The sequence below is a fragment of the Sparus aurata genome, chromosome 23, assembly GCF_900880675.1.
Source record: "Sparus aurata chromosome 23, fSpaAur1.1, whole genome shotgun sequence".
In the NCBI taxonomy this organism is placed as follows: domain Eukaryota; kingdom Metazoa; phylum Chordata; class Actinopteri; order Spariformes; family Sparidae; genus Sparus; species Sparus aurata.
Window position 1 is genome coordinate 29,181,919 of NC_044209.1, and position 25,932 is coordinate 29,207,850.

The window sequence follows — 25,932 nt, forward strand, 5'->3', positions numbered from 1 at the left end:
TAAACAGTGACTGTTTCCTCTGATGAGATTGGTTTTATTGAGCAGTCTAATTATTGTAAACATTGTAAACTCAGAGAGGAAGTTCATGTTCATGTAGGCGGCTGCAGCTCAGGGGGGTAAAGTGGGTCGTCTAGTGATCATAAGGTCGCTGGTATGAATCCCAGCTCCTGTCAAAGTGTCCTTGAGCAAGATACTGAATGTGCTCCTGATGTGCAGTTGGCAGCCGGCGCCATCAGTGTATGAATGTGTGTGTGAACAGGTGAATATGGCGAGTACTGAGAAGCACTTTGAGCGGTCAGTAGACTGGAAAAGCACTATAGAAATGTAAGTCTACTTATGTACATGAGGGGTCGAAATAACAGAAAAAGAAATTACCTGATAGAAATAGATGCATTTCACATGAATAGAAATTAAAAAATAAAACTAGAGGTCTAAAATGGATTTTAAATGGAGAGGAGAGAGGTTATAGGAAAAAAAATCAGAACACATTTGATTGTGTAGATGTTTTATTACTTGTGTACGTATTTTGTATGTGACTGTCAAATTAAAAGGAAAAATCAGAATTTAAAAAACATATTTTGCGTTTATAAAATCCATACTTATATATACACAGACACACATATGTAAATATACAAACATTCAACATATTTATTTTCCTGCTTTCCATAGAGATTCATGTCCACCAATATTTTATACAAATTCTCATTTAATTTACCCTCAAAATAATACAGAAAAAAGTCCAACTTCAGCTTGTCACATAATAAAAAAAAGTTTACATTTTCTTAAATAGGACACTGCTCGGTGTGTTACATGCACGCCGAATTCACGAGCGACTATTACTGAATATAGTAACAGACGGCTGGCTTCTTATTATTATTGTAACTGTAGACGTAAAGTAGGCGTCGTGAAATTGAAGGTTTTCTGAATGGAGTTTGGCGTGTGTTTCCGTGTGGCCCGCTGAAGAATGGACGTCATGTGGATCGAGGTTAGATCCAGCTGTTGCACTTGCGCGCATCGTTACCTTTAAGATGCTGGAGGATAAAGCCTTGATTTAGCTAAACCCGACACCATTTTAGCTAAGAGTTCGGTGCGTCTGCTGAGCGAGGTCCGGACGACCAGCCGTGTGCTCGCAGCGGTACCGACGGACTCTCTCTCTCTCTCGAAGACGACGCGGGGAGAAATAACGGCCGAGCTGATTCCATAAATGTCGGATTTCATTATTTGTCGGCCTACCGTGAAGAGGCGGCGGCGGCGGGGGCGAGAGGGACGGCACGAGACGAGCCGGGGTCCGCCAGGAGGGTGCATACACAAAATACTTTCCCTTTAAAGCAGAGAGGGACAGAGGGGGTGAAGAAGAGATAAAAAAAGAAAAGGAAGAAAGACCGAGAGGGAGGGAGGGCGAGAGGGAGTGAGGAGAGGGGGTGAAAAAAAGAGAAAGATGTCATCCTGTCGATTGAAACACCGAGGCGGAGCCATGGACCGCGGCCGACCAGGAGCGCTCTAGTTAGGGGACGCGCGGTACGCAACGCCGAGGCTTGGGACCCGACGCTGCGGCCTTTCTCTTTTTTTTGGAGCTATCGCTAAATAAATGACTCCTGAACAGCTGCTGACTATGATTAGCACGTTTCGACTACATCCTTCTCATCTTCTGTATACAACTCCTCTCTATTTTGCATGCAATTCACCAGATTTGATTACAGTAGACATAAGCAAATGATATTAAAAACGCACCATTAAAAGAAGCAAAGCATGATACCAACCATTTTGTCGCATTTACAAAAACCATCTTGTCAGTGCCTGTTTACCGCCAACAGATCGCCATATTAATTCATAACTCATAGCAGCCTAATCCCTGATAAGTGTTGGGTAGTTTAAGCTAAATCTCGTCCGGTGTCATCATATATTTCCATTAATTACCCCGGGCAGGAGAGCTGCGGTACAGGCCTCACATTGTGTTTTCATAGCAGCAGTTGGAGCTTTTCTTCCTCGGCTCCGTCGCCCTCCTCCTCCCGCCTCCTCCTCTTTGCTCCCCCGGCTGCTGAGCTCTCAGTCCCCGCAGAGTTCAGGATGGACACCTCCTGGAGTAATTTCCTCTTTCAGGTAAGTGTTAATTGATGCTGGAGCTGCTTGGCTGAGGGTTGTGGGGTTGTTTTTTAGTGGAGGAGGGAACAGACAGGAGGGGGTGTTTGACATTTCTGTGTGGGGTTACAGAAGGAGGAGGGGGGTAACAAAGATGGAGGAGGTCACAGAGGGGTCAGGGAGAAGCTGGATCCTGGTTTGGTCTCCTCCAGGTGTGTTACAGGTGCTCAGGTTGACTTGTTCCTCTAGTGTTTACCTTTAACTCCCCCTATTAGATTTATAGTTAAACGCTTATTTATAAGAATTTTATTGATAATATGAACATTTAATTCTCTCAGACCCTCGGGGGCCCCCGAGGGTCTGAGAGAATTAAATGTTCATATTATCAATAAAATTCTTCTTGGAGCCCAAAGAGACGTCTTCAAACAGCTTCTTCTGTCCAACAAACAGTCCAACGCTTTATTTTTTTATATCACGATATATTAAGTGTCTGAATGAGACTACAGAGGTTGTCGGGGACATTAAACGTCCTCACAGCGAACACGGAGACTCATCTACTCACTAGTCCGTCTTTACAGGCCACTTTAGTTACACACTGTTCTCACTCTGACTTTACAACTTGTACATTGATCAGTTTATAGAAAACCTGGATAGTAATTGTGCAGTAAGACTCTTAGTGGTGGAGACGTTTCAGTCATGTGACCGTGATGTCGTCTGTTTGTAGCCTAGCATTAGCTTCTTACTGCTACATGTTTAATTTACGTTCATCTGTGGAGGATGAACAGAACCTGGACGGAGAAGAATCTGTTCCAAATTCAAATCAATATTGTTAGAAATATCTCTTATGATGGCAAATATCGAGATATTCAATATTATCTAATATCAGTCGGGACCCGTCAAGAATAATCAGAATTGTTTTTGACACAGTTGCTTAAAAAAATGACTGAAATGATGAATCGATAATCAGAATGTGTCCTTCTGTCCGTCACCCTGCTGGGATCAATAAGGTGATCAGTGGAGCAAAAACAGTCCTTCTAAGAATCCGTCTGATTTTGTGTTTTTATACATAACCTGGATTAAAAACTGGATCCTGCCCGCCTGAGGCTCCGCTGTGTATCTGAGGATTAATAAATATGTTCCTGTTGGATTCTGGCAGACGCCGTCGACTCAGAGCCAACCGGAGACGCCTCTTCAGTCTGAGCTGCTGCCCGAGCTGACCGGCACCGCTCAGACTCCTCCAGCCGAGCACATCGTCACGCCGCCGTCCACCGTCGACACCGCCGCCCTGAACGAGGAGCCACTACCTGGTGAGAGGGGGCGGGGCCTCACACGGTCACTACAGCGTCCAAACTCACCTCCACTTTACTCAGTTTTGTTGTTGTTTGTTCTCTGGGCTCATTCACACCCTGATGGACAGTTAGAGACAGGAAACACTTGATAACTACGTTCAACAAGTGTCTGTTACACTATAATCAGTGTTAAAACATGATAAATAAGTTGTAATCTGTTCCACACCCATAAAAATACCTGTAAGTTTAGTTTAGTTAGCAATTAATTAGTCCTGTTTTCACAACTGATTCCTCGTTTATTCATTTTTGACAGATATTTGAGATATTTTGAGACAAAATGATTTATCGATATTAAGTAAAAAAGCAGCAGATCGATTGATTAAAAAAACATTAAACGGGGACGAGTCGGCAGAAAGGGAAAGCGTAACAACAATAAGTATTTTAAGTTAAGTACGTTGGACGTGAACTTGATTCTAACTTGCAACCCGACTGAAATATTAAGTTCAGATCAAACTGTGAAATTCTTCTGTCCGTCAGTCAAACCGCTCACCAAGCCGAGCCGGCCGGCCCACATCTGCGCCACCTGCAACAAGGAGTTCAAGAACAGCTACAACCTGCGGCGGCACCAGTCGGTGCACACGGGCATCAAGATGAAAGACCGAGCCGCCCGAGAGAAGGAGGAAGCGGGGAAGGTGGCGCGGGTGGAGAAGCAGATGGTCCCCCTCTCCCTCCTCCACCTCACCCTGCCCACCCAGCCTCCCCCTCCCACCGCCGCCGTCCCTGACGCCCTCCCCCAGCCCGGCCAGCACGCCGACCAAGAGAGCCAGCCGGTCTCTGTGTCCATCGCCCCGGCAACCGTAACCATGGCTGCACCGCCTCAACCCATCCAGGCAGCTGTTGTTGTCGTGGGCTCCATGGAAACGGTGGGTTCATTATAGACCGTCATTAAAGGACACTTCAGGGTTTTTATTCATCTGCATGCACCATACAGAGATCTCCTCTCTTACCTGATTGGACGAAGCTTCATGACATCTGCTGCTCCACAGAACCCCAACCCCACCCCCAACACCAACCAGGTGAGGAAGAACCACGCCTGCGAGGCCTGTGGGAAGGCTTTCAGAGACGTGTACCACCTGAACCGCCACCGTCTGTCCCACTCGGACGAGAAGCCGTACTCCTGCCCCATCTGCCAGCAGCGCTTCAAGAGGAAAGACCGGATGAGCTACCACGTGCGCTCGCATCAGGGCGGCGTGGAGAAACCGTACATCTGTCCGCACTGCGCCAAGGCCTTCTCCCGGTACGTCTACGTCCATGTCCTTTAAACTTTATCTCTTCACAACATCACATTTCTATCTGCTGCTGTTTCTTTTCAGATACGACCACACGACACATGTCGGCTTTAAGTTAACACACATGTTCTAATGTGGAGATGTTTAGTCGTCTGTAATGACTCGTTCTGTTTTGTTGTTTTTTTTCAGACCGGACCATCTCAACAGCCACGTCCGACAGGTCCACTCCACAGAGAGGCCGTTCAAGTGCACGGTAACATCTTCATCTGTCTGTTGACGGTCACTGAGTGTCTCCAGTGACCTCCTGTGATCAGATCTCACCTCTCAGCTCTGTGTGCAGATAAACCTCACTGTAACAAACAGACTCCATGTTTTTACTCAAAGAAAGAAAAATGTTCATGTAAAACATTTACTAAATTAACAAGAAGCCCAAACAGAAATGTGTCAGACAGCTTTTCACAAAGTTTAGAAAGTTTCCACTGATGCAACAAGTCTTAAATGTAGTGTTTTTTAAAGGGAGTCTGGTGACTTTCTTCTTCAGCTTCAAAGAAGTAGCTTATATTAGTTTTTGTTTTGTTTGTTTTTTGTTTTTACTGTATTTGTGAAAGCTGACATGCTTCCCATTAATATGTTATATTCTTCAATACATTTGGTCTAAATGGTGAAATCAGGGTGTTCAAACAGCTTCATGAAGAACTTTAGACACAGACGCAGACGTGCTGCTGCAAACTGAACCTTTTTACAAACAACTTCATGTTCTGATTTAATACTGAACTTACAAGAAGGAGACGAGGATTTAGAATCTGTTGTACCCGTTTGACAAAGTTGGTTGAATTTCTCCTCATGAAACAACCCTTAAAATCACTTCATTTGTAAAGGGAGTCTGGTGATGTTGTGGTCACTGGTTCACTGCTTTCACAGATGTTCGCTGCTGACATCAGAGGTCAGACACGTTTTTTCATTACAGTGAACCACATGAAAGTCAGACAGGCGGTTTTTAATCAATAATGACTGTTGTTGTGGCTTCGTCTTCTTCTTCTTCTTCTACTACATCAGTTGAGTAGGTGGGCCTTCATGTGGTTCAGGACACATGTGGTCACACACAGCCCAGACCACCTCTGAATGTGGTCTGAGTGATCAGATCTCACACGTGTCCTCATGAGTGTCTCGACTGTTTTGAGTCGTGGTTGTTGACGTCACAGCTGCCTTGTCGTCTGTCAGTCTGTCTGTCTTACTGAATGTTTCCACGCCTCTCTGGTTGTTTTCCACAGACGTGCACGTCAGCGTTCGCCACGCGGGATCGTCTGCGCGCCCACCTGATCCGCCACGAGGAGAAGGTGCCGTGTCACATCTGTGGGAAGCTGCTGTCTGCCGCCTACATCACCGACCACATGAGGGTCCACAACCAATCGCAGCACCACGCCTGTCACCTCTGCAACCGCAGTGAGTCGCAGCGACGCCACAACACACTGATCATTCCACTGACACTTATTAATATATAAAACCTGCTGTAAACAAGAAACACTCAACCTGTGTTTGTGTGTGTGTGTGTGTGTGTGTGTGTGTGTGATCCAGGCTTCACCACGCTCACCTACCTGCGTGTCCACGCTCAGAAGCATCACGGTCAGGAGTGGAAGGAGAGCGGCGGGGCGCGAGGGGGCTTCGGGGGGACGGGGGCTGGCGGCGTGCTGCTCTGCCAGCTGTGCGGCGTGCAGTGCAAGACGGCCACGCAGCTCCAGGGCCACATGGGCACCCACGCCAACCAGGGCGACCCCGCCCCCGACCAGACGAGCGCGGGCCCTGTGGGCACCACCAGCGTGGCGGTCACTGTGTCCAGTGCGAGCACGGTGGGACTGCTGGTCACTGACTGCTCCAGTATCGCCCCCCAGCCCCACAGCTAGCACGCTGGACGGGCGAGGGGGGGAGGCTGGGGAGGGACGGTGGGGCTGGGGGTGGAGGCAGGGGAGTTGGTTAAACGGAGGCGAAGGCAAAGGAGGAGGCATGGAGGAGGACACAGAAGACGACGTCCAATCAGGTGCGTTGGAAGCTTGTTCTTCTTCTTCTGTTCCTCCACAGATCTGACTCACCAGCTGCTGTTTGCAGAGTTAAAATGAAGGGTAAAAGTTTTAAAATGAAATACGTTAGCTGCTGCGAGAATAACACACCCGATCTCTGAGGGAACTGTCAGGGCTCAGGTTGCATTGTGGGTAGTGTGACTTACTTGATGCTGCCTGCTGTTGATGACTGACGTGTCTTGATGTCAGTCGGTGGTCAGTTTGTCGTCGCCCTCTCAGGGTCTCACTTCTCCCACAGTCCTCCTGATTCCATCACAACCTGCTTCTGGAACCATTCAGCGTTTATTCTGCTGTGTTTCTGCACTTCATCCTCCTTAGAGAGACGAAGAGAAACGAAGAGGAGAGAGAATATTTGAGCAAATCACTCAGACACCCTGCAGAGACGAGCTCCTGTTTCTTGCATGAAGACAAGAGGCTGTAAAATCTGCCGTGTTTCTGAGCGTCAGTCAGCTTCTACATCTGAACAAACCTTCATGAGGCTGAAGTCTTCACCGGACCTGCTGAGATCAAAGTATCAGCACGAGCTCGGCAGCAAGTGGAGGCTGTAAATCTGTTCTGAGATCAGTTAGTGATATGTTCTGCATGGAGACATCTGATGTTTTAAATCAAGTCTCCAGAACTGTTCTGTGGACCACGACACATCATCAGGAGGAGGAGAGGAGGACTTAATATCATCAGGAGGAGGAGAGGAGGACTTTATATCATCATCAGGAGGAGAGGAGGACTTTATATCATCAGGAGGAGGAGAGGAGGACTTTATATCATCAGGAGGAGGAGAGGAGGACTTTATATCATCAGGAGGAGGAGAGGAGGACTTAATATCATCAGGAGGATGAGAGGAGGACTTTATATCATCAGGAGGAGGAGAGGAGGACTTAATATCATCAGGAGGAGGAGAGGAGGACTTTATATCATCAGGAGGAGGAGAGGAGAACTTAATATCATCAGGAGGAGGAGAGGAGGACTTAATATCATCAGGAGGAGGAGAGGAGGACTTTATATCATCAGGAGGAGGAGAGGAGGACTTTATATCATCAGGAGGAGGAGAGGAGGACTTAATATCATCAGGAGGAGGAGAGGAGGACTTAATATCATCAGGAGGAGGAGAGGAGGACTTTATATCATCAGGAGGAGGAGAGGAGAACTTTATATCATCAGGAGGAGGAGAGGAGGACTTTATATCATCAGGAGGAGGAGAGGAGGACTTTATATCATCAGGAGGAGAGGAGGACTTTATATCATCAGGAGGAGGAGAGGAGGACTTTATATCCTCAGGAGGAGGAGAGGAGGACTTTATATCATCAGGAGGAGGAGAGGAGGACTTTATATCATCAGGAGGAGGAGAGGAGGACTTTATATCATCAGGAGGAGGAGAGGAGGACTTTATATCATCAGGAGGAGAGGAGGACTTTATATCATCAGGAGGAGGAGAGGAGGACTTTATATCATCAGGAGGAGGAGAGGAGGACTTAATATCATCAGGAGGAGGAGAGGAGGACTTAATATCATCAGGAGGAGGAGAGGAGGACTTTATATCATCAGGAGGAGGAGAGGAGGACTTTATATCATCAGGAGGAGGAGAGGAGGACTTTATATCATCAGGAGGAGAGGAGGACTTTATATCATCAGGAGGAGGAGAGGAGGACTTTATATCATCAGGAGGAGGAGAGGAGGACTTTATATCATCAGGAGGAGGAGAGGAGGACTTTATATCATCAGGAGGAGGAGAGGAGGACTTTATATCATCAGGAGGAGGAGAGGAGGACTTTATATCATCAGGAGGAGGAGAGGAGGACTTTATATCATCAGGAGGAGAGGAGGACTTTATATCATCAGGAGGAGAGGAGGACTTTATATCATCAGGAGGAGAGGAGGACTTTATATCATCAGGAGGAGGAGAGGAGGACTTTATATCATCAGGAGGAGGAGAGGAGGACTTTATATCATCAGGAGGAGGAGAGGAGGACTTTATATCATCAGGAGGAGGAGAGGAGGACTTTATATCATCAGGAGGAGAGGAGGACTTTATATCATCAGGAAGAGGAGGACTTTATATCATCAGGAGGGAGACTTTATATCATCAGGAGGAGAGGAGGACTTTATATCATCAGGAGGAGGAGAGGAGGACTTTATATCATCAGGAGGAGGAGAGGAGGACTTTATATCATCAGGAGGAGGAGAGGAGGACTTTATATCATCAGGAGGAGGAGAGGAGGACTTTATATCATCAGGAGGAGGAGAGGAGGACTTTATATCATCAGGAGGAGAGGAGGACTTTATATCCTCAGGAGGAGAGGAGGACTTTATATCATCAGGAGGAGGAGAGGAGGACTTTATATCATCAGGAGGAGAGGAGGACTTTATATCATCAGGAGGAGGAGAGGAGGACTTTATATCATCAGGAGGAGAGGAGGACTTTATATCATCAGGAGGAGGAGAGGAGGACTTTATATCATCAGGAGGAGGAGAGGAGGACTTTATATCATCAGGAGGAGGAGAGGAGGACTTTATATCCTCAGGAGGAGGAGAGGAGGACTTTATATCATCAGGAGGAGGAGAGGAGGACTTTATATCATCAGGAGGAGGAGAGGAGGACTTTATATCATCAGGAGGAGGAGAGGAGGACTTTATATCATCAGGAAGAGGAGAGGAGGACTTTATATCCTCAGGAGGAGGAGAGGAGGACTTTATATCATCAGGAGGAGGAGAGGAGGACTTTATATCATCAGGAGGAGGAGAGGAGGACTTTATATCATCAGGAGGAGGAGAGGAGGACTTTATATCATCAGGAAGAGGAGGACTTTATATCATCAGGAGGAGGAGAGGAGGACTTTATATCCTCAGGAGGAGGAGAGGAGGACTTTATATCATCAGGAGGAGGAGAGGAGGACTTTATATCATCAGGAGGAGGAGAGGAGGACTTTATATCATCAGGAGGAGGAGAGGAGGACTTTATATCATCAGGAGGAGAGGAGGACTTTATATCCTCAGGAGGAGAGGAGGACTTTATATCATCAGGAGGAGGAGAGGAGGACTTTATATCATCAGGAGGAGAGGAGGACTTTATATCATCAGGAGGAGGAGAGGAGGACTTTATATCCTCAGGAGGAGGAGAGGAGGACTTTATATCATCAGGAGGAGGAGAGGAGGACTTTATATCATCAGGAGGAGGAGAGGAGGACTTTATATCCTCAGGAGGAGGAGAGGAGGACTTTATATCATCAGGAGGAGGAGAGGAGGACTTTATATCATCAGGAGGAGGAGAGGAGGACTTTATATCATCAGGAGGAGGAGAGGAGGACTTTATATCATCAGGAGGAGGAGAGGAGGACTTTATATCATCAGGAGGAGGAGAGGAGGACTTTATATCATCAGGAGGAGGAGAGGAGGACTTTATATCATCAGGAGGAGGAGAGGAGGACTTTATATCATCAGGAAGAGGAGGACTTTATATCATCAGGAGGAGGAGAGGAGGACTTTATATCATCAGGAGGAGAGGAGGACTTTATATCATCAGGAGGAGGAGAGGAGGACTTTATATCATCAGGAGGAGGAGAGGAGGACTTTATATCATCAGGAGGAGGAGAGGAGGACTTTATATCATCAGGAGGAGGAGAGGAGGACTTTATATCATCAGGAGGAGGAGAGGAGGACTTTATATCATCAGCAGGAGGAGAGGAGGACTTTATATCATCAGGAGGAGGAGAGGAGGACTTGAGACATGTAGAAAAACCTTTTTCTGATTATTCACATCACTCTAATAATCTTCTTAAACAACTTCTGCAGCCCGATCAGCTGATTTAAACATGATCACACAGTTTTGTCTCCATCAGCTTTTCGCTCCACCAGACTTCGACTGTAACTTCTGTTAATAACACTAACATGAATATATATTTTAGAACCACAGTATCAGATGAAACAAATGTTACATTAACTGCTTCTTTTTCCATTTTCCAGACTTTTTCTTACCAGACTGCCAACAGAGGACGTCGACCGGGAGAAGCCGTCTGTCCTCCTCAGCGCGGCGGCTGGATTCAGGAGGACGGCGGCGTCCTCACACCTTCGTCTCCGGCTCACCTGCCACGAACACTGTACATGTTTCTGTACGACGTCCTGCAGACCGGACGAGTCAAAGCCAGGGAAGAGACTGTGGATCAGACAATAAGGAAACCTCTGCTCATCCATTAAAAAGGAAGATTAATGTGTATTTTTATCCGTATGGCTTTTTAGCGGTTAGCTGTTTGTATTTGCCATCATGTCATTGTTTTGATTTCCAGCTGACCTGCACAGCCCGTCACGATTTTGTAAAGCCGTTGCTGTTTTTAGATCATTTATATTTCATGATATCTGTGTTTGTTTCTAACGAGGAAGCTGAGCTGAAGACCTCCAGGATCAATTATCTCAGTTTCTCCCCTAATTTAAGACAAAACAGTCTCCAGTTTGCCTTTGTCAGACTCCTGGGAGCAGGACAGCTGACAGGGAACAAGTGTTCAGGTGGGCCATCATGTAAATACACTTTTATAAAGCTGATAAAGGCAAACTACTAGATGTTTGTGAATATTCTCCATGAACATTGAATGTGCATAACTTCTCTGCTTCATAAGTTATGATCTTTGCTCTTAACGCTGGATGCTGATTTGTAATTCTTGGACAGGTGAATCGACATGTGTACTTTGTAGCTACCTTGGTGACACATTTGTGTGGCTGTGCATATTGATTGTACTTGATGCATAGAGCGCCTCGTTACTACTGTATTAAAAGGCAGTAAAATGCATGTGTGGATTGGAGTGGGGATGATCTGTATGGGTGTCTGGGTGATTATGCACTTCAGTCTGTCTCAGGTGGTTACGTGAAGCTAAGTTAGCGTTAGCATTGTTTACAGCGGGGTGAGCCGCAGCGACCCTCCCCCACCCGGCTCCTCCAGCTCCTCCAGCTCCTCCTACTTCATGAGCTAACCAGCTAGCTGCCGCTGTCGCTGTGAACGCGACCAGAAACCCGGACGGTTTAAAATAACTCCGAGGGCCTGCTGGATGAGACAGATTCACCCAGAGAACACAGAAAGCTGTCTTCATGGGACTTCTGTTCAGTGGATATGACGAAGCGATGACCAGCTAGCGAGCAGTCTGGAGCTAGCAGCCGCTAGCTGGTCCGCTACATCACTGTGCTAGCTCACAATCCAGCTAGCTCCAGGAGCCGGGGAGCAGCAGCTCCGCCGACGAGCATCTAACGCGGATTTTTCGCATTTTTTTATTTTCTCGTGCCAACTTCCACTGATTAACCGAGCTGTGTTTGTAATCTGGTTAAATTAAGTCACCAGGATAATGATTTCTACTGCAATATGTAGCTAGGTCACCGTACCCGAGCGATGATCGTTATATGGGTCACAGACATCATCGGGTTAACCTATTAGCTGGAACAGCTGGTTAGCAGCGGAGCTAGCTGCCCGCTGACGGCAGGGGATCTTCTTTAAATCAGTCATTTCAACCGAAGAGGCAACTTGGTTAACGCACATGCTCGTGTTGGTGAGGATTACTCTGCAGCTCGCCTGGCTGAGGTTCACATCGGGTGGGACTTTTAATTTTTTCATATTTTGGAGACGTCGCTGAGCATCGTTAGCTAGCTGAGTGTTAGCAGAGTTAACCGAGCAGCTTCACTAACCAGGTAAGAGCCGCTCGACACAAACAAAGGTAAATTATCTCTGTGGTGAAAGTGTGTGATCTGTCTGTTAGCTGCTCAAACACATCCGGAGACGTGTTGGGTGAATTTACTTGTGTTTAAACCAACACGCTCCGGACTTTTCATGTGTTTTGTCCGTATTAGCTAAATGGATTAGCATCGTGCTGCGGCTCGTCTTTATCTGCTCATCAGCTCGCTTGTTTACATCAGTGCTGGTACACATCAGGCTCAGTCTGCTGGTACACATCAGGCTCAGTCTGTGCTGTCTGCTCACAGGACACGGATGGATCATGAGTGAGTAGCCGCCCGCAGCAGCAGCAGCAGCAGCTCGGTGCGCACACGGACTGTTTCGGGGGGAGGAGGATGGCATTTCACGGCGCAGGCCGGCAGACCGTCTGTGGAGACCTGTTTCCGGGCTCTGAGCTGGGCCACAAGTATTTCTGTGTGAACTCCTCTTGCGGAGCCCCCTCCACGGGCCTCAGCGCCACGCCGTGCCTGACCGGACCCACTGCCCCGGCAGGAACCCCTCGTCACCCGACCGCTCTCGGAGGCAGCGCCGGCGGCGGAGCAGCGGTGCCTCAGCCCTACAGCAACCCGGCCAGCGAGGTGCCCAGCCCCGCAGAGATGGAGCCGGACCGACCCATCGGTTATGGCGCATTTGGTGTTGTCTGGTAAATATACATTATTGAGGACGTCTCGATGTTCTGCATGCTTTAATCCCACACAGCCTCCACCACACCGCGGTGCTGTGGAGAGGCTGTGCGGTGATCAGGCAGCCATTTGTTTCCTCTGATCATCTTAAACCAGTTCATCATGTCTGCCTGTATGTTCCCTGTAAACCAGTCTGCACCTTCAACTGCACCACAACACGTTCGAACCATAAACTGGAAAACAACCAAACTCAATGTCTGAAACCTTCTGAGTTCTGTATCATGGTCAGCTGGACTCGTTTCACCTCCGATCCAAGAGCTTTCTTCAGGTCTGACTAACCCGAAGGGAGTTGCAGGATTTTAAACACCTGTGTGGGAGTGTCCTTACAGGGTGGAATGTCACAATTTACACCTGGGCTCACCTGACAACCCACATGGATGCCAGGTGGGTCAACAACCCACACCTGTCCTGAATGTCTCTGTAAGGACACTCCCACACTATGTACGGACACTCCCACACTCTGTACGGACACTCCCACACTCTGTAAGGACACTCCCACACTCTGTACGGACACTCCCACACTCTGTAAGGACACTCCCACACTCTGTAAGGACACTCCCACACTATGTACGGACACTCCCACACTCTGTAAGGACACTCCCACACTATGTACGGACACTCCCACACTCTGTAAGGACACTCCCGCACTCTGTAAGGACACTCCCACACTCTGTAAGGACACTCCCGCACACCGATTAAAAGCCTGCAGCTCCCTTCAGGTTAGTCAGAGCTGAAGAAGCCTCTCGGATCAGAGGGTCCACATGGTCCAGTTGTCTACGATACAGCGCTGAGTTACTGTAACCCTGCTGACTGAGAACCTTCATCAACGTTTGTGTCAGTTGATTTTATCCAAGTGTTGATGAAGACGATGATGTAAACACATGATCATGTTCTGAACAATGAGCTCAAACATACAGATACACAGATCCTGAATATACTCTGTAGACTCTGACTGATCACTTTGATTCTTCAGTAATCAGCTGATCAATGCTTTGATTATACATTTTTATTTGTCTGACCAACAGCCCAAAACTCAAATATATTCAGTTTACATGTTAGACAAAGACGACAGGCCTCACAGTTATTAAAGGAACAGTTCACCCAAAGTGGAACTCCAGTCATCATCTCCTCACAGGCCGAGCTTCACTGCAGCTGCCAAACTCAAAGCTCGATGTGAGTTCGACCGACATGGCGGGTGTGAATGTTTTCACATCAGTTCGTGATCACAGCAGACGAGCTCTCCAGAATAAACTCCCTGTTAGTCGAGGAGCTCGCAGTGATCAATCAGATCTGCATCAGATGAATTCTGCGTTTGATCAGTGGAGCTGAAACGACTCGATGAATCAGTTTGTCGACCTGCTGAACATTAATCAGCAACTATTTTCAGAATTTTTAAGCAAAACACCAAAAACGTTCTTTCCTCCCTGAAAACACCTCCGATGATTCATCGACCTGCTGATTAATTCTGAGCTGGAGTTTGTAGGAGAAAAGCTTTTGGCAGGTTTCAGTAAAAGTTCCCGTCTGTTAACTTTGTCACAGAACTCGTCTTTTAGCTGAACGAGCGTCTGAACTTCCTGTGATTCTCGTCCTCGCAGGTCGGTCACAGATCCACGTGACGGCCGGAAGGTGGCTTTGAAGAAGATGCCCAATGTCTTCCAGAACCTGGTCTCCTGTAAGAGGGTCTTCAGAGAGCTGAGGATGCTCTGCTTCTTCAAACACGACAACGTAAGCTCAGGACGGAGGGCGGGAGGAGTCGGAGCTGACGGGACGTGACAGAAACTAACCGTGTTGTGTTCCTGCAGGTTTTATCAGCGCTGGACATCCTGCAGCCGCCGCAGATCGACTGCTTCGAGGAAATGTATCCTTGTTCTAAATATGAGAGAACAGCTGATCAGAAGTCAGATTTAGGCTCGCTGCCACATCACATACATTTACTTCCTCACACCTTCTGTCCCAGTTTCTCTGCTTTTAATTGTCCCTATCACGTCCTCCTTTCCGTCCTCTTAATTTAGCTGCTCAGGTCTAAATCCAGCTCCTCGCTGCAGACGTGAGTCCGCGGGTGTAAATTTAACGTTCACGATACTCTTTGTTGTATTGACACAAACCTAAAACGAGACCTGAGTTGGAGGAGCGGCGTGCTGCTGTAGGCGGAGGTCGTCCGTGTGTGAGCTGTTTTATTCCTTAACAGCGAAACGCTCCCGCAGCTACGTGATCACAGAGCTGATGCAGAGCGACCTGCACAAAGTCATCGTGTCTCCTCAGCCGCTCACCACCGACCACATCAAGGTCTTCCTCTACCAGATCCTCCGAGGTGAGAGAGAGAGTGTGTGTGTGTGTGTGTGTGTGTGTGTGTGTGTGTGTGTGTGTGTGTGTGTGTGTGTGTGTGTGGTATTAATTATTGATTACTCAGCTGATTAACGACGTCCTCCTGAACTCGTCTCATTGATGTGTTTGTCTGACCATCAGCTCAGAGAGATCTGATTGGCTGTCAGTGAGAACAGAGAACAACAGGAAGTGTTCTAATCTGAGAAGCTGCTGAGTTATTTTATTGATAGATTAATATCACAATGGTTCTTAGCTGAATGAAAACAGACATTTGATCATAATTTCACAGACTACTGAGTCCTGACAGATGTAGAACTTTATACAACCCTGAAATTATAATGTCTTTAATTTATCCTCTCATTATTTGATAGTTTTGCATCTGAGATTTAAAAACAGACGGTTCAATGCGCCGACTTCCTGTTTGCGCTGCTGCTTCAGTCCGGACGGAGACGAGGTGAATGTGGTTGGAATGTTTTATTGATGGTTGATGTTGACTGTGTGTTTGCTGTCTGCAGGTCTGAAGTACCTGCACTCTGCTGGGATTCTGCACCGAGACATCAAACCTGGAAACCTGCTGGTGAACAGCAACTGTCTGCTGAAGGTAAAACTTCACATCAGCAGCTCGTTTTCTGAGAGCGAGACAGAAACACCATGTGATGTCTGACGTTCGGATCAGAACCGCTGCTTAAACATCAAAATACAAATCTCCTGAACTTTATCTCCATCTGTCAGATTTGTGACTTCGGGCTGGCCCGGGTGGAGGAGCCCGACCCGTCGCGCCACATGACCCAGGAGGTGGTGACGCAGTACTACAGGGCGCCGGAGGTTCTGATGGGCTGCCGGCACTACGGCTCGGCCATCGATGTCTGGTCAGTGGGCTGCATCTTCGCCGAGCTGCTGGGACGACGCATCCTGTTCCAGGCTCAGAGCCCGATCCAGCAGGTGAGACGGGAGCTCCGCCCACATCCACCTGGACCCGTTCGGGTCGGGGGGGATGTCTTCATGTTCTGGAGAACTTAAATACTTTTATGTTTGCTAGCTTGGTTATATTCTGACTCTTGTGCTTTTGACTGTAACTTTTCCACAAAGTTTTTGTATATTTTAGTGGTTAAGACTATTTGTACTTGAGTAAAGTGTAATCTGATTACTCGTCTCGGCACCTTCTGTTCTGCTCCAGCTGGATCTGATCACAGACCTGCTGGGAACGCCTCCTCTGTCGGCCCTGGCGTCGGCCTGTGAAGGAGCCAGAGCCCACATCCTGAGGGGGCCGCACAAACCGGTACGTGACTGTGTGGTCCGCTCACGCCAAGCCCGAGCCCGCTTCCGACAGAACCACCAGAACTACTTCAACGTGCAGAAACTTTGTGTTGTTTTTAGCTTTTAACATTCGTGAGTAATTAAAGATAAAAATAACGGTGCGAGGAGTCGGAGACAGTTCTGAGTGTCGGTGTAATTAATGAGAGAAGAAAACGAGATGAGAGGTTGATTAAATACGGATCAGAACCAACAGCTGGAGCCTCAAACTGTTTTACTCTCATGTATCTCCAGTCTGTTGCTCTGAAAATAAAAAGACTTGAATCATTTCTCCTGACGAAGCCACAGAAAGCAACAGAGTCATCAGTGACGTCTCCTTCAACACTGTCCAGCTGCTCCTGGATATCAGCAGCTCACAGAACTGAACCAGAACCTTCTCTGACCCAGTTGGCTCCATGTTGGTTCTGGTGCCGTGTTGATGAGACGATGTGGTTCACTGAGCTTTAACACAAAACTACAACAAACTGACAAACATCATGTGTGAGAATCTGACTCGGTTCAGACCGGATCAGTACTTTATCATCTCTCTTCTACCAGACAAAGGTTTGACCAATGAGGTCCATGAGGGGGACAGGAAGGGGCGGGGCTTCAGCGCTCTAAAGACCTGAGAACAGGTGATCAATACTTAAAGCTGCCTCGTTGATCTTCGGCCAGCAGGAGGCAGCAACACTCGAGTCTCCGTCAGCTTCTTAAACCTGAATATTCAGTTTTCTTTCCTCTGTGACTGAAAACTGAACATGAAACACTGACGGACATTTTCTGACACGTTAGAGAGCGAACAGCTGATCGATCAATGACTTCAGCTCTGCTGCACATCACATCTGTCAGGATCTTTGTCCTCTGAGCGTCTCGGCTGTGTTGTGTTACTGCAGACGCAGAGTTTTGTGATGTGTCTGATGAAGAATGTGTTTGTTGTGCAGCCGTCGCTGTCGGTGCTCTACATGCTGTCGGACGGCGCCACACACGAGGCGGTGCACCTGCTCTGTCGGATGCTGGTCTTTGATCCGGTGAGTTCAGACGCTTTGACTCTTCACACTGTTTCATGTTTAATGTTGGTGCTGAACGTCTTCAGCTGGAAAAATAAAAGTTCTCACAAAGTTTCTGGATGTTTTCACCTCGTCTCAACCCGCCTGTCCGCGCTCGTCTCCAGGCTAAACGGATCTCCGGCAGCGACGCTCTGTCCCACCCGTACCTGGACGAAGGTCGCCTGCGTTACCACACCTGCATGTGTCAGTGCTGCTACTCCGTTCCCAGCGGGCGAGTTTACACCCGAGACTTCGAGCCGGTCGCCGAGCGTCCGTTCAGCCACAGCTACGAGAACAGCTTGCTGTCCGTGTGGCAGGGAAAAGGTACGACGAGTCCCTTCCTGTCCCGTCAGCAGTTTGACCCTCGTTCTGTGACACTGTGATTAAATCCTGCTGTTCTGTCCCCGCGCAGAGTTAATCCATCGCTTCATCACGGAGCACCAGCAGGGCAAACGAGTGCCGCTGTGCATCAACCCTCAGAGCGCTGCCTTCAAGACCTTCATCAGGTGAGGAAGACGAGGAGCTCATCATGAAGGATTATGTTTCTGATTCAGCCGTCTGCTGTTAGCGGTTAGCTGTTAGCTGTTAGCCTTCCTCTGAGACGAATCGGGCGTCTTCTACCAGAGAACAGAGACACAGATTAATTAATTTGGCTGTGTCATCAGAGGAGAACATGCAGCAACACGTTCAGAGTGAAGTCCACCTTCAGCACGAGTGTTTAAAAAGGATTTCAGATCTTTTGGTTCTGGATTCTTTCTTCTGTCTCTGCTGGATGGGTTGGATACAAAAAGTAGAAGTAGTTTTTATCCATTAAGTGTTGATTAGAGGTTTATTATATCCACTGATGCCTGTGAATAATGTCCAACGATGACAGAATTCATGTGTTGTAAACGTTGTGTTCAGATTTACCCACAGCTGTAGTGTATAACATTATAAACATGATGAGGAGAGTAAAGAAACAACAGTGTTGACGTTCTGTCAGAGACGTAGCTGAAGTTAGCATGCTAACCAGTTAGCCTGGCCCGTCCTGTCTCTGGTGGTCTGACAGCCTGCAGGTTCAGCTGTACGAGCAGCCAGTCAACAACATTAAACTCACAAGATGTGAAGAAAGGAAATCTACTGACGGCTGTTTTGCTCGATTTTTTTTATCTCAGACCAACGTCGGCTGATAAATTAAATTCTAGCCGATAAAACAAAATTGTATCTGAACACGTTGTGATCTAAATAAACGACTTTGTTTTAAACTGACGATGAATGTTTTATTTCCCGTCTGTGTTCAGGTCGACGGCGTGGCACTCGTCCAAGGTGTCCAGGAAGGAAGAGAGATGAACGCTCCTCCTCTTCCTCTGGAGGAGCGACAGCAGTCTGAGAGGATTTCATCAACCGCAGCATCTGAAAATACCGAAGAGTGTGGGTCTCTTCTCTTTGTTTTTTCTTTTTGTCTCTCTTCTTCTGGAGGACGCGGAGAGAAAACGACTCATCCGACCACCAGAGAGAAAAACTCCCGACCCACCTGAGCTCCTCCTGAACATCCTCCCCCGTTATCTCCTCCCACAAAGTTTCCAGAATCTGAGAACGACTGCTTTCCTTTTCCAAACGACCCAAACGGCTGACGCTCGAGGCGTTTTCGGTGCTGAATTTTAAAAAAAAAGAAAAAAAGAAAATGCTGCTGAAGAAAGAGGAAAATAACTGAACTCGGTACTAGATTGGGTTTTTCCATCTATGTTAGTAGAGAAATAATGGTTTTAATTGTTTGGTAGATTGTTGCTTAGTTGAGTTTTGAAGTCATTCCAGCCTGTGCAATACGGTTTCATTTAAACAAGCGATAAACACGCTGACATCAGACTTCTGCTGTAGGACGACGCGTCACGTCGGCGTGTGTCGAAGCTCCCAGACGTAATAACCCGCCAAACAACACGACTTCATCAACCGCCAACACCTCCAAGTTTCTCCTTTTTTTCCAAACTGCATTTGAACGCATCACTCACTCACTCACTGTGTTTCCTGTCATCGCGCGGCGTCTGCGTGCGTCGACGCGGCGATAACGATAATAATAATAATGCAATCTAACAGATGTAGCAGGTTTTAACCACAGGTCTCCACACACACACACGCACGCACACACACACACACACACACACACACTCAGCATAGTTTGTTTCTTCATCGCCATCTGTCGTCTCTGCCGTCTAACAACAGGAAGTCATTCCCCCGCAAGTCTGTGTGGTTTTATTTTGAAAAATATGACAGGAAATTGTGACTTTTAAGTGTTTTAATTTGACGGGACGAAGCCAAACTAAAACATTTGGCGTTTCTTGTCCGTCCCGTCTCACCGTGTCTCGTCTGAACACCGTGTGGACGGAGCGTCTCCTCCTCGGCCTCCTCCTCCTCTTTGTCCCACCAGCGGAGAGAGACGCGACGGCGCTGATGGTTTCTTTTTGTTATTTCTAATTTATTGCGTGTTTGTTGAAGAGTGTGTGTCTCCACCCTTTGTAGTTTTGAAGCGACTCCTCTGCAGGTCTGCGGCCGTCTCGGTTACCTCAAACCCTGGAAAGACAAAAAAACAAGAAGAAAGCAGAACTGATGTTTGCATATCTGTCACCCTCCCGTCACAACTCTGTCGTCATTCCTCCGGATGGTTGTTTTACCTCGTGCTCGCTCCTCGTCTCCACCCGCCGCTCAGAATCAGCGTGAGGTTCTGAGATGTTGTCGGTGAAATGCTGCTGTTTTTGTTTCTGTTCTCCGGTTTGTTGTTTTAGTTCCTGTGTTTAGTTTCAGGCTCAGGTGTCCCGTTCTAACAGACTATGAATTGTACAAAGCTACACGAGGATGCTCCAGTATTGATCCTGGATCGGGTGATCAGAAGTGTCGGCTCTGTCGCGGTGTGATGAAGAGATTCTCTGTTCTGTGACGACAAACTGATGCATTATGTTTTAATGTCCTCACACAGGTGACGCGGTGACGTCTGATTGGTTGAATTTGATTGGCTGGTGGTTTTGCATGTTTGACCCTTTAAATCCTGTCGACTTTACTTCTGTCAGTTTCCTGAATCGGCCTGAAAGTTTGATTTTCAAGCTGCTGGTCTGAGTTCAGGAACAGTAAACCTGCACAGACACAAATCAATCTGAGATGATTCACAAACGAGAGCTCGATCTCTCAGTACCTGCAGTCTGCGTCGTGGTGCATTCAGGTGCACCTTATTTCAGTCGGGAAAAACTCAGAAAACTAAACTCGAATGACCAGAAAGGCAAAGTTTCTATTTTTCTTAATTAACACAAACCAACATCCGACTTCATTCTGTCTCTGCAGCTTTTATAGATTTAGATGCTGAAATCTTAAAAACAGTTTTTCGACGATGTTCAACGTCACTTTATAGAAATAATCAGATTTTAGGAGCTGAAACATTAATATCAGAGTCCAACAGAGGAATAGATTTACCAACCAGCTGTTTCCAGCTGCTGTCATCATCTTGGTCTAAAGCCATTCAGAGCAGATCTCCACTGTGATGCGTTCAAAGATGCTCCGACTCTTTAAAACCGATTTGTCTAACATGGAAATTCTGGCTCAGATCTTAATTTGCCTGAAAGCCGCGAGTGAGAAGTGGAATAGAAGCGACGTGTCTGCAGAAGGTTTCCGTCTGTGCAGGTTTGTGTTGATGGAAGTGAAGTTGCTGCTCTGTGACAAACATGCAGATCCATCAGAACCATCCTCTGGTTTCTGAGACATTCGGACCCTGTTTGACTGCAGGAACCTTTTTTTTTTTTTTTTAGGATCTCAGGAACTTTTTCTCGATGAGGGTCGACTCGTTTCACCTCAACATTCAAACATGGCAGCAGTTTGTCTCGTCACACGTTAACGATTCTGCTTTTAAATCCACGTTTGGTTCTTTTTCCTGAGAACACACTGAAGAAGCTTGGGCTCCTGGTTCAGGTCCTCACTTCCTGGATCGTGTGTTTGAAAGGTTTTGTTTTGTTTTGTTTTGTTTTGTTTTTCTTGTACATGTCCTGAACCTCCAGCAGGCGGGGCCCCTGAGCCGCGGGGCCCCTGAGCGTCCTCGTTGGCCCCTGACAGTTTCCTGAAACCTCAGCTCCTCTTCTCCAGGAACACCCAGCGAGTCTCTGTTGGTCACGAGGCCGCCGCGTTCCCTGACTTGTATATCTGCATGTGTATATTTATGACCCGTGGGGAGCGTCGGGGTTTGAATGCTGTGCAATGGTTGAGTTTGTCGACGACGACGCAAACGTACATTTTGTGGTAATTTTTATTTAATTCATCTTTAGGAAGTGATTTTTATTAGAAGCTTTTGTTTTTGTTTGTTGTGATCTGATTAGACTTTTACAAAAGGCCAAGAGAACGTTTTGATGGTTGTTCCCTAAAAACTGAGAGAACGTCTGCGATTATTAATTTTCATCTGTCGTATTAAAACGTTCCTGTTCGTTCATCAGTGGTGACATTTCATTTTCTACACGACTGAAACGTTACGACCTGAAATAAACGTATTGGTGTAGAATTATTGGCATATATTGTGTCTTAATAGATCAGTTCCCTCAAATTACCCTATAATTTCTTCATATTGTTGAATTAGTTCCCTCAAACTACTAAAAAACGTCCTAAATATTTTTCAGAATTGGTTTCCTCAAATCACTACTCTATACCTCCAAACAGTGTTTAGATTAGTTCCCTCAAAAGTTTCTCACATGAATTAGTTCCCTCAAGCTACAAATGAATTTCTTCACATCTTTTAGAAATTAGTTCCCTCAAATCTTTATTCCTCCCCCAAAATTGATTAGTTCCCTCAAAAGTTTCTCATATTGCTGAATTAGTTCCCTCAAACTACAAATGAATTTCTTCACATTTTTTAGAAATTAGTTCCCTCAAATCTCTATTCCGCCCCCAAAAATTGATTAGTTCCCTCAAAGGTTTCTCAAATTGCTGAATTAATTCCCTCAAACTACAAATTAATTTGCTCCAATTGTTTGTAACAAGTTCCCTCAAATTACTGCATAATTTCCAGCTTTTTTTTAGAATTAGTTCCCAAGAATTCACACCTCAGTTCTCCTTCCTGTTCTTCATCACACAGCGAATGTCAGGATGTAAAATATGAACGTGCAGCGTTCATATTTGCAGTTTAAATGAGCAGATGATTTCCAGATGATGTAATTCCAGTCTTTGACATTAAGAATAACAGAAAATGGTGAAAACATGTTAAAAAAGAAGCCGATTCATCATTGGAGGTAATTTTAGGGAACATTTGGAGTTTAAGTGTGAAGATTTAGGGAACAATGAATCAAAACTTTTCCCTCTTGGACTTTTTCTTTTCTTTTCTTTCTCTTGCGTTGTTGTGTTGGTAGAGATCCTTCCAGGTGAGGAGCAGGTTTTTTTTTAAACTAGATGACCTGAGTGGTCGTTTCCCTCCCTGCACACTGATCAGAGATCAGCTGACGAGTGTTTCAGCTCTCGTCTGTTCAGTCTTCAGCCGGCGGACGTCGAAGGGAAGCAGAGCGGACGGACGGTCGGTCGGTCGGTCGGTCGGTCGGTCGGTCGGTCGGCTGGTCATCTGTAGAGATTAGACTTGTTTTTCTTCTATGAAAAGAAACTTGATGTTTTTATTATTCTAAATATGAAACTGATGTTTTAAACAGATGTTTTGTCTTCGTTTTAGCAAAAAGTTTTTTGTTTGTTTTTTGACTTGTGTTCCCGACAAATACTTGAATTTCTTAAAAAAAAAAATGTTTAGACTTAAAGTAGTGAATGATAAATAAATAAATGGACACTGGAGAAAACGTACAGGTCGCTTCTTTTCTCACCTGCATCACCTGAAATCTACGGGCTCACCTGAGGGTCAAGAAGTTTCAGAGTGAGAAACGTTTGGATGGAAGGATACTTGGGCACTTTTGACACTAAATATATATTGATTTATAGATATCGTGTTAAGATAGAACACTGGTAAAAGTGAACGTCACCGGTGACGTTCACTTTTACCAGTGTTCTATCTTAACACAATATCTTTACTTTTTGGACCTTTGGGGACTTTTTTACGACACTGCCAATACCACAATATAAAAGTAACCTATTACAAGTTACAGTCCTCCATTTAAGACTCTAAGTAAATGTACAGAAGTGTTATTACTTTAAATATACTTGGAGTATCGGTAGTAAAAGTTCTGGTCGTGCAGTAAAATGACATCTGATCCCAGTGATGGAATGTAACTAAGTACATTTACTCAACTTCTCTTCTTCAGACAAGACAAACAGGTTTAAACTTCAGCAACATATTCTTGTTTTTTAATGTAAAATCTTACTCTGTAATGTAACTAAGTATCAGATAACTGTAGTGGAGTAAAAAGTACAAAATATCTCCAAAATGTAATGGAGTAGAAGTAGAAAGCAGCAGAAAACGCACATACACAGCTGATACTTTCAGTACTTTTTCTTATGACTTCTGTGTGTTTACCTGATTAGGATTTTCACTTGTAATAGAGTACTTTTACTTGAGTACTTCCTGGTGTGGTGGCAGGTGGCAGCAGGAGGCTCCTCCCCCCTGATCCTCCTCGCTGAGCTCCTAGAAACCTGTCCTCATTCTACACCGGCAGCACATCCAGAGACTGTGTGACTCCACACACACACACACACACACACACTTTAAAGACACATACACACACACACACACACACACACACACAGACACACACTCTCAGGTGGAGGCAGGAGCCATGTTGGCCCTGGTGGCGGCCGGATCCGTCTTCTTCCCCGGACTCTTCGTTCTGTCCAAACAGACTCTGAAACACCTGATGGGATGGAGTGAAGGGGACGCCGCCATCGTGTCCACACGGTAAGAACACACACACACACACACGTACACACACACACACACACACACACACACACACACACACACACACACACACACACACACACACACTGACTTACATTCATAAAAAATCTGAACTCTGTAATTTAATGTTTAACTTAATGTTTGTGTCTGTGAGCCTCCAGATTAAACATGACAAACATTCAACAACATGTTACTGGTGTTGAACAGTATTGATCACAGTATTGATCACAGTATTGATCACAGTATTGATCACAGTATTGATCACAGTATTGATCCTGGTCTCTACAGTTTATTGATAAAAAGTCAGAATGGTTTTGACACTAACACAGAAACATGATTTCCTTTTATTTCTGTTTGCAGTGATGGAATGTAACTAAGTAGTTTTGCTGTACTTGTACTTTACTTACTTCATACTTCTACTCTTCTATATTTACTTGATTACTTCTGTAGCGCCTCAGAAGGTCCTTTACAGAAGCAAAGTTTGAATTGTTATTTATCATTACTGTAGTTTCAGATTACATCAGCGCAGCTCTCTTTAAACTGAAGTTTGTTTTTATGATTTTATCTTTTGATGTTATGTGATAAAAAATCATAATCATCAGAAAAATGTTCCAGATCAGATCTGATGATCAGCTTCTTCTTCTTCTCCATCTTTGTCTTCTTTGTCTCCTTCGCCTTCTTCTTCTTCTCCTCCTCCTCCTCCCTTTTGTTGTTGCTGAACTGAAACTTCTCATCATAAAATTAAACCTGAAGATGTTTTACCTGTGTTGACTCTGTTCATGGCCGTGCAGTGCATCCTGGGAGATATAATCAACATAATCTATTAAATCATATGTGTGGAAACGTGATGAGTTTTAAACATTTCTTTTAACCTCCTCTCAGTCTGGTGTCGTCCGTCCAGGCGCTCATGGCCTCGTCAGCCGGCTGCATCATCGCCTCGTCCTGCAGGGACGTCATGGAGGACAGGTGAGGACCTTCATCTTCCTCTCGTCCTCTCATCCGCCCTTCATCTTCCTCATTACTGTTTCTTTAACTTCTTCACCCTCTGCTGGGGTGTGACGCCTTAAAGTGAAGCAGAATGTAAACGTCTTTATTTCTCTTCTTCTTAAATCTCATATTCAGAGATTAAATCACCACGAACACACACACGCACGCACACACACACACACACACACACACACACACACACACACTGTCCTGCTGCCACAAACACTCACCACAGCATCAGATGTGGATTCATCCGCCGATGAAAATAGTCCCCAACAAACGCACGTGCATGTGAGGTGTTTTTTGCAGGTAGAAACAACAGGAAGT

General features: G+C 46.1%; 1 protein-coding gene across 2 annotated transcripts; it reads left to right on the forward strand.

Annotated features, from left to right (window-relative positions):
* Window positions 1-818: 818 nt before the first annotated feature.
* Window positions 819-23,570, forward strand: nlk1 (nemo-like kinase, type 1). Of its 2 annotated transcripts, XM_030408149.1 has the most exons (13): window positions 6,582-6,692; window positions 10,690-12,393; window positions 12,685-13,079; window positions 14,715-14,844; window positions 14,922-14,977; window positions 15,324-15,430; window positions 15,960-16,045; window positions 16,177-16,386; window positions 16,622-16,723; window positions 17,679-17,765; window positions 17,909-18,107; window positions 18,196-18,289; window positions 19,064-23,570. In XM_030408149.1, the coding sequence occupies exons 3-13, from the start codon at window positions 12,772-12,774 to the stop codon at window positions 19,110-19,112; spliced, it is 1,428 nt and encodes a 475-aa protein (XP_030264009.1). In that variant the 5' UTR covers window positions 6,582-6,692; window positions 10,690-12,393; window positions 12,685-12,771; the 3' UTR covers window positions 19,113-23,570. The 2 variants fall into 2 exon arrangements, 1 of the variants encoding a protein (XP_030264009.1); XR_003982737.1 differs by lacking the exons at window positions 12,685-13,079; window positions 14,715-14,844; window positions 14,922-14,977; ... (6 more) ...; window positions 18,196-18,289; window positions 19,064-23,570 and adding exons at window positions 819-2,100; window positions 3,236-3,386; window positions 3,906-4,291; ... (1 more) ...; window positions 4,847-4,910; window positions 5,929-6,100 and having other exon boundaries at window positions 6,233-6,692; window positions 10,690-11,506.
* The last annotated feature ends 2,362 nt before the right edge of the window (window positions 23,571-25,932 follow it).

Coding starts and splice junctions, on each gene's coding strand:
- nlk1 (XM_030408149.1), top strand. CDS start 12,772: ATGGCATTTCACGGCGCAGGCCGGCAGACCGTCTGTGGAGACCTGTTT. Junction 15,431..15,959: donor CCTCTACCAGATCCTCCGAG/GTGAGAGAGAGA, acceptor TGCTGTCTGCAG/GTCTGAAGTACCTGCACTCT. Junction 16,387..16,621: donor CTCAGAGCCCGATCCAGCAG/GTGAGACGGGAG, acceptor GTTCTGCTCCAG/CTGGATCTGATCACAGACCT.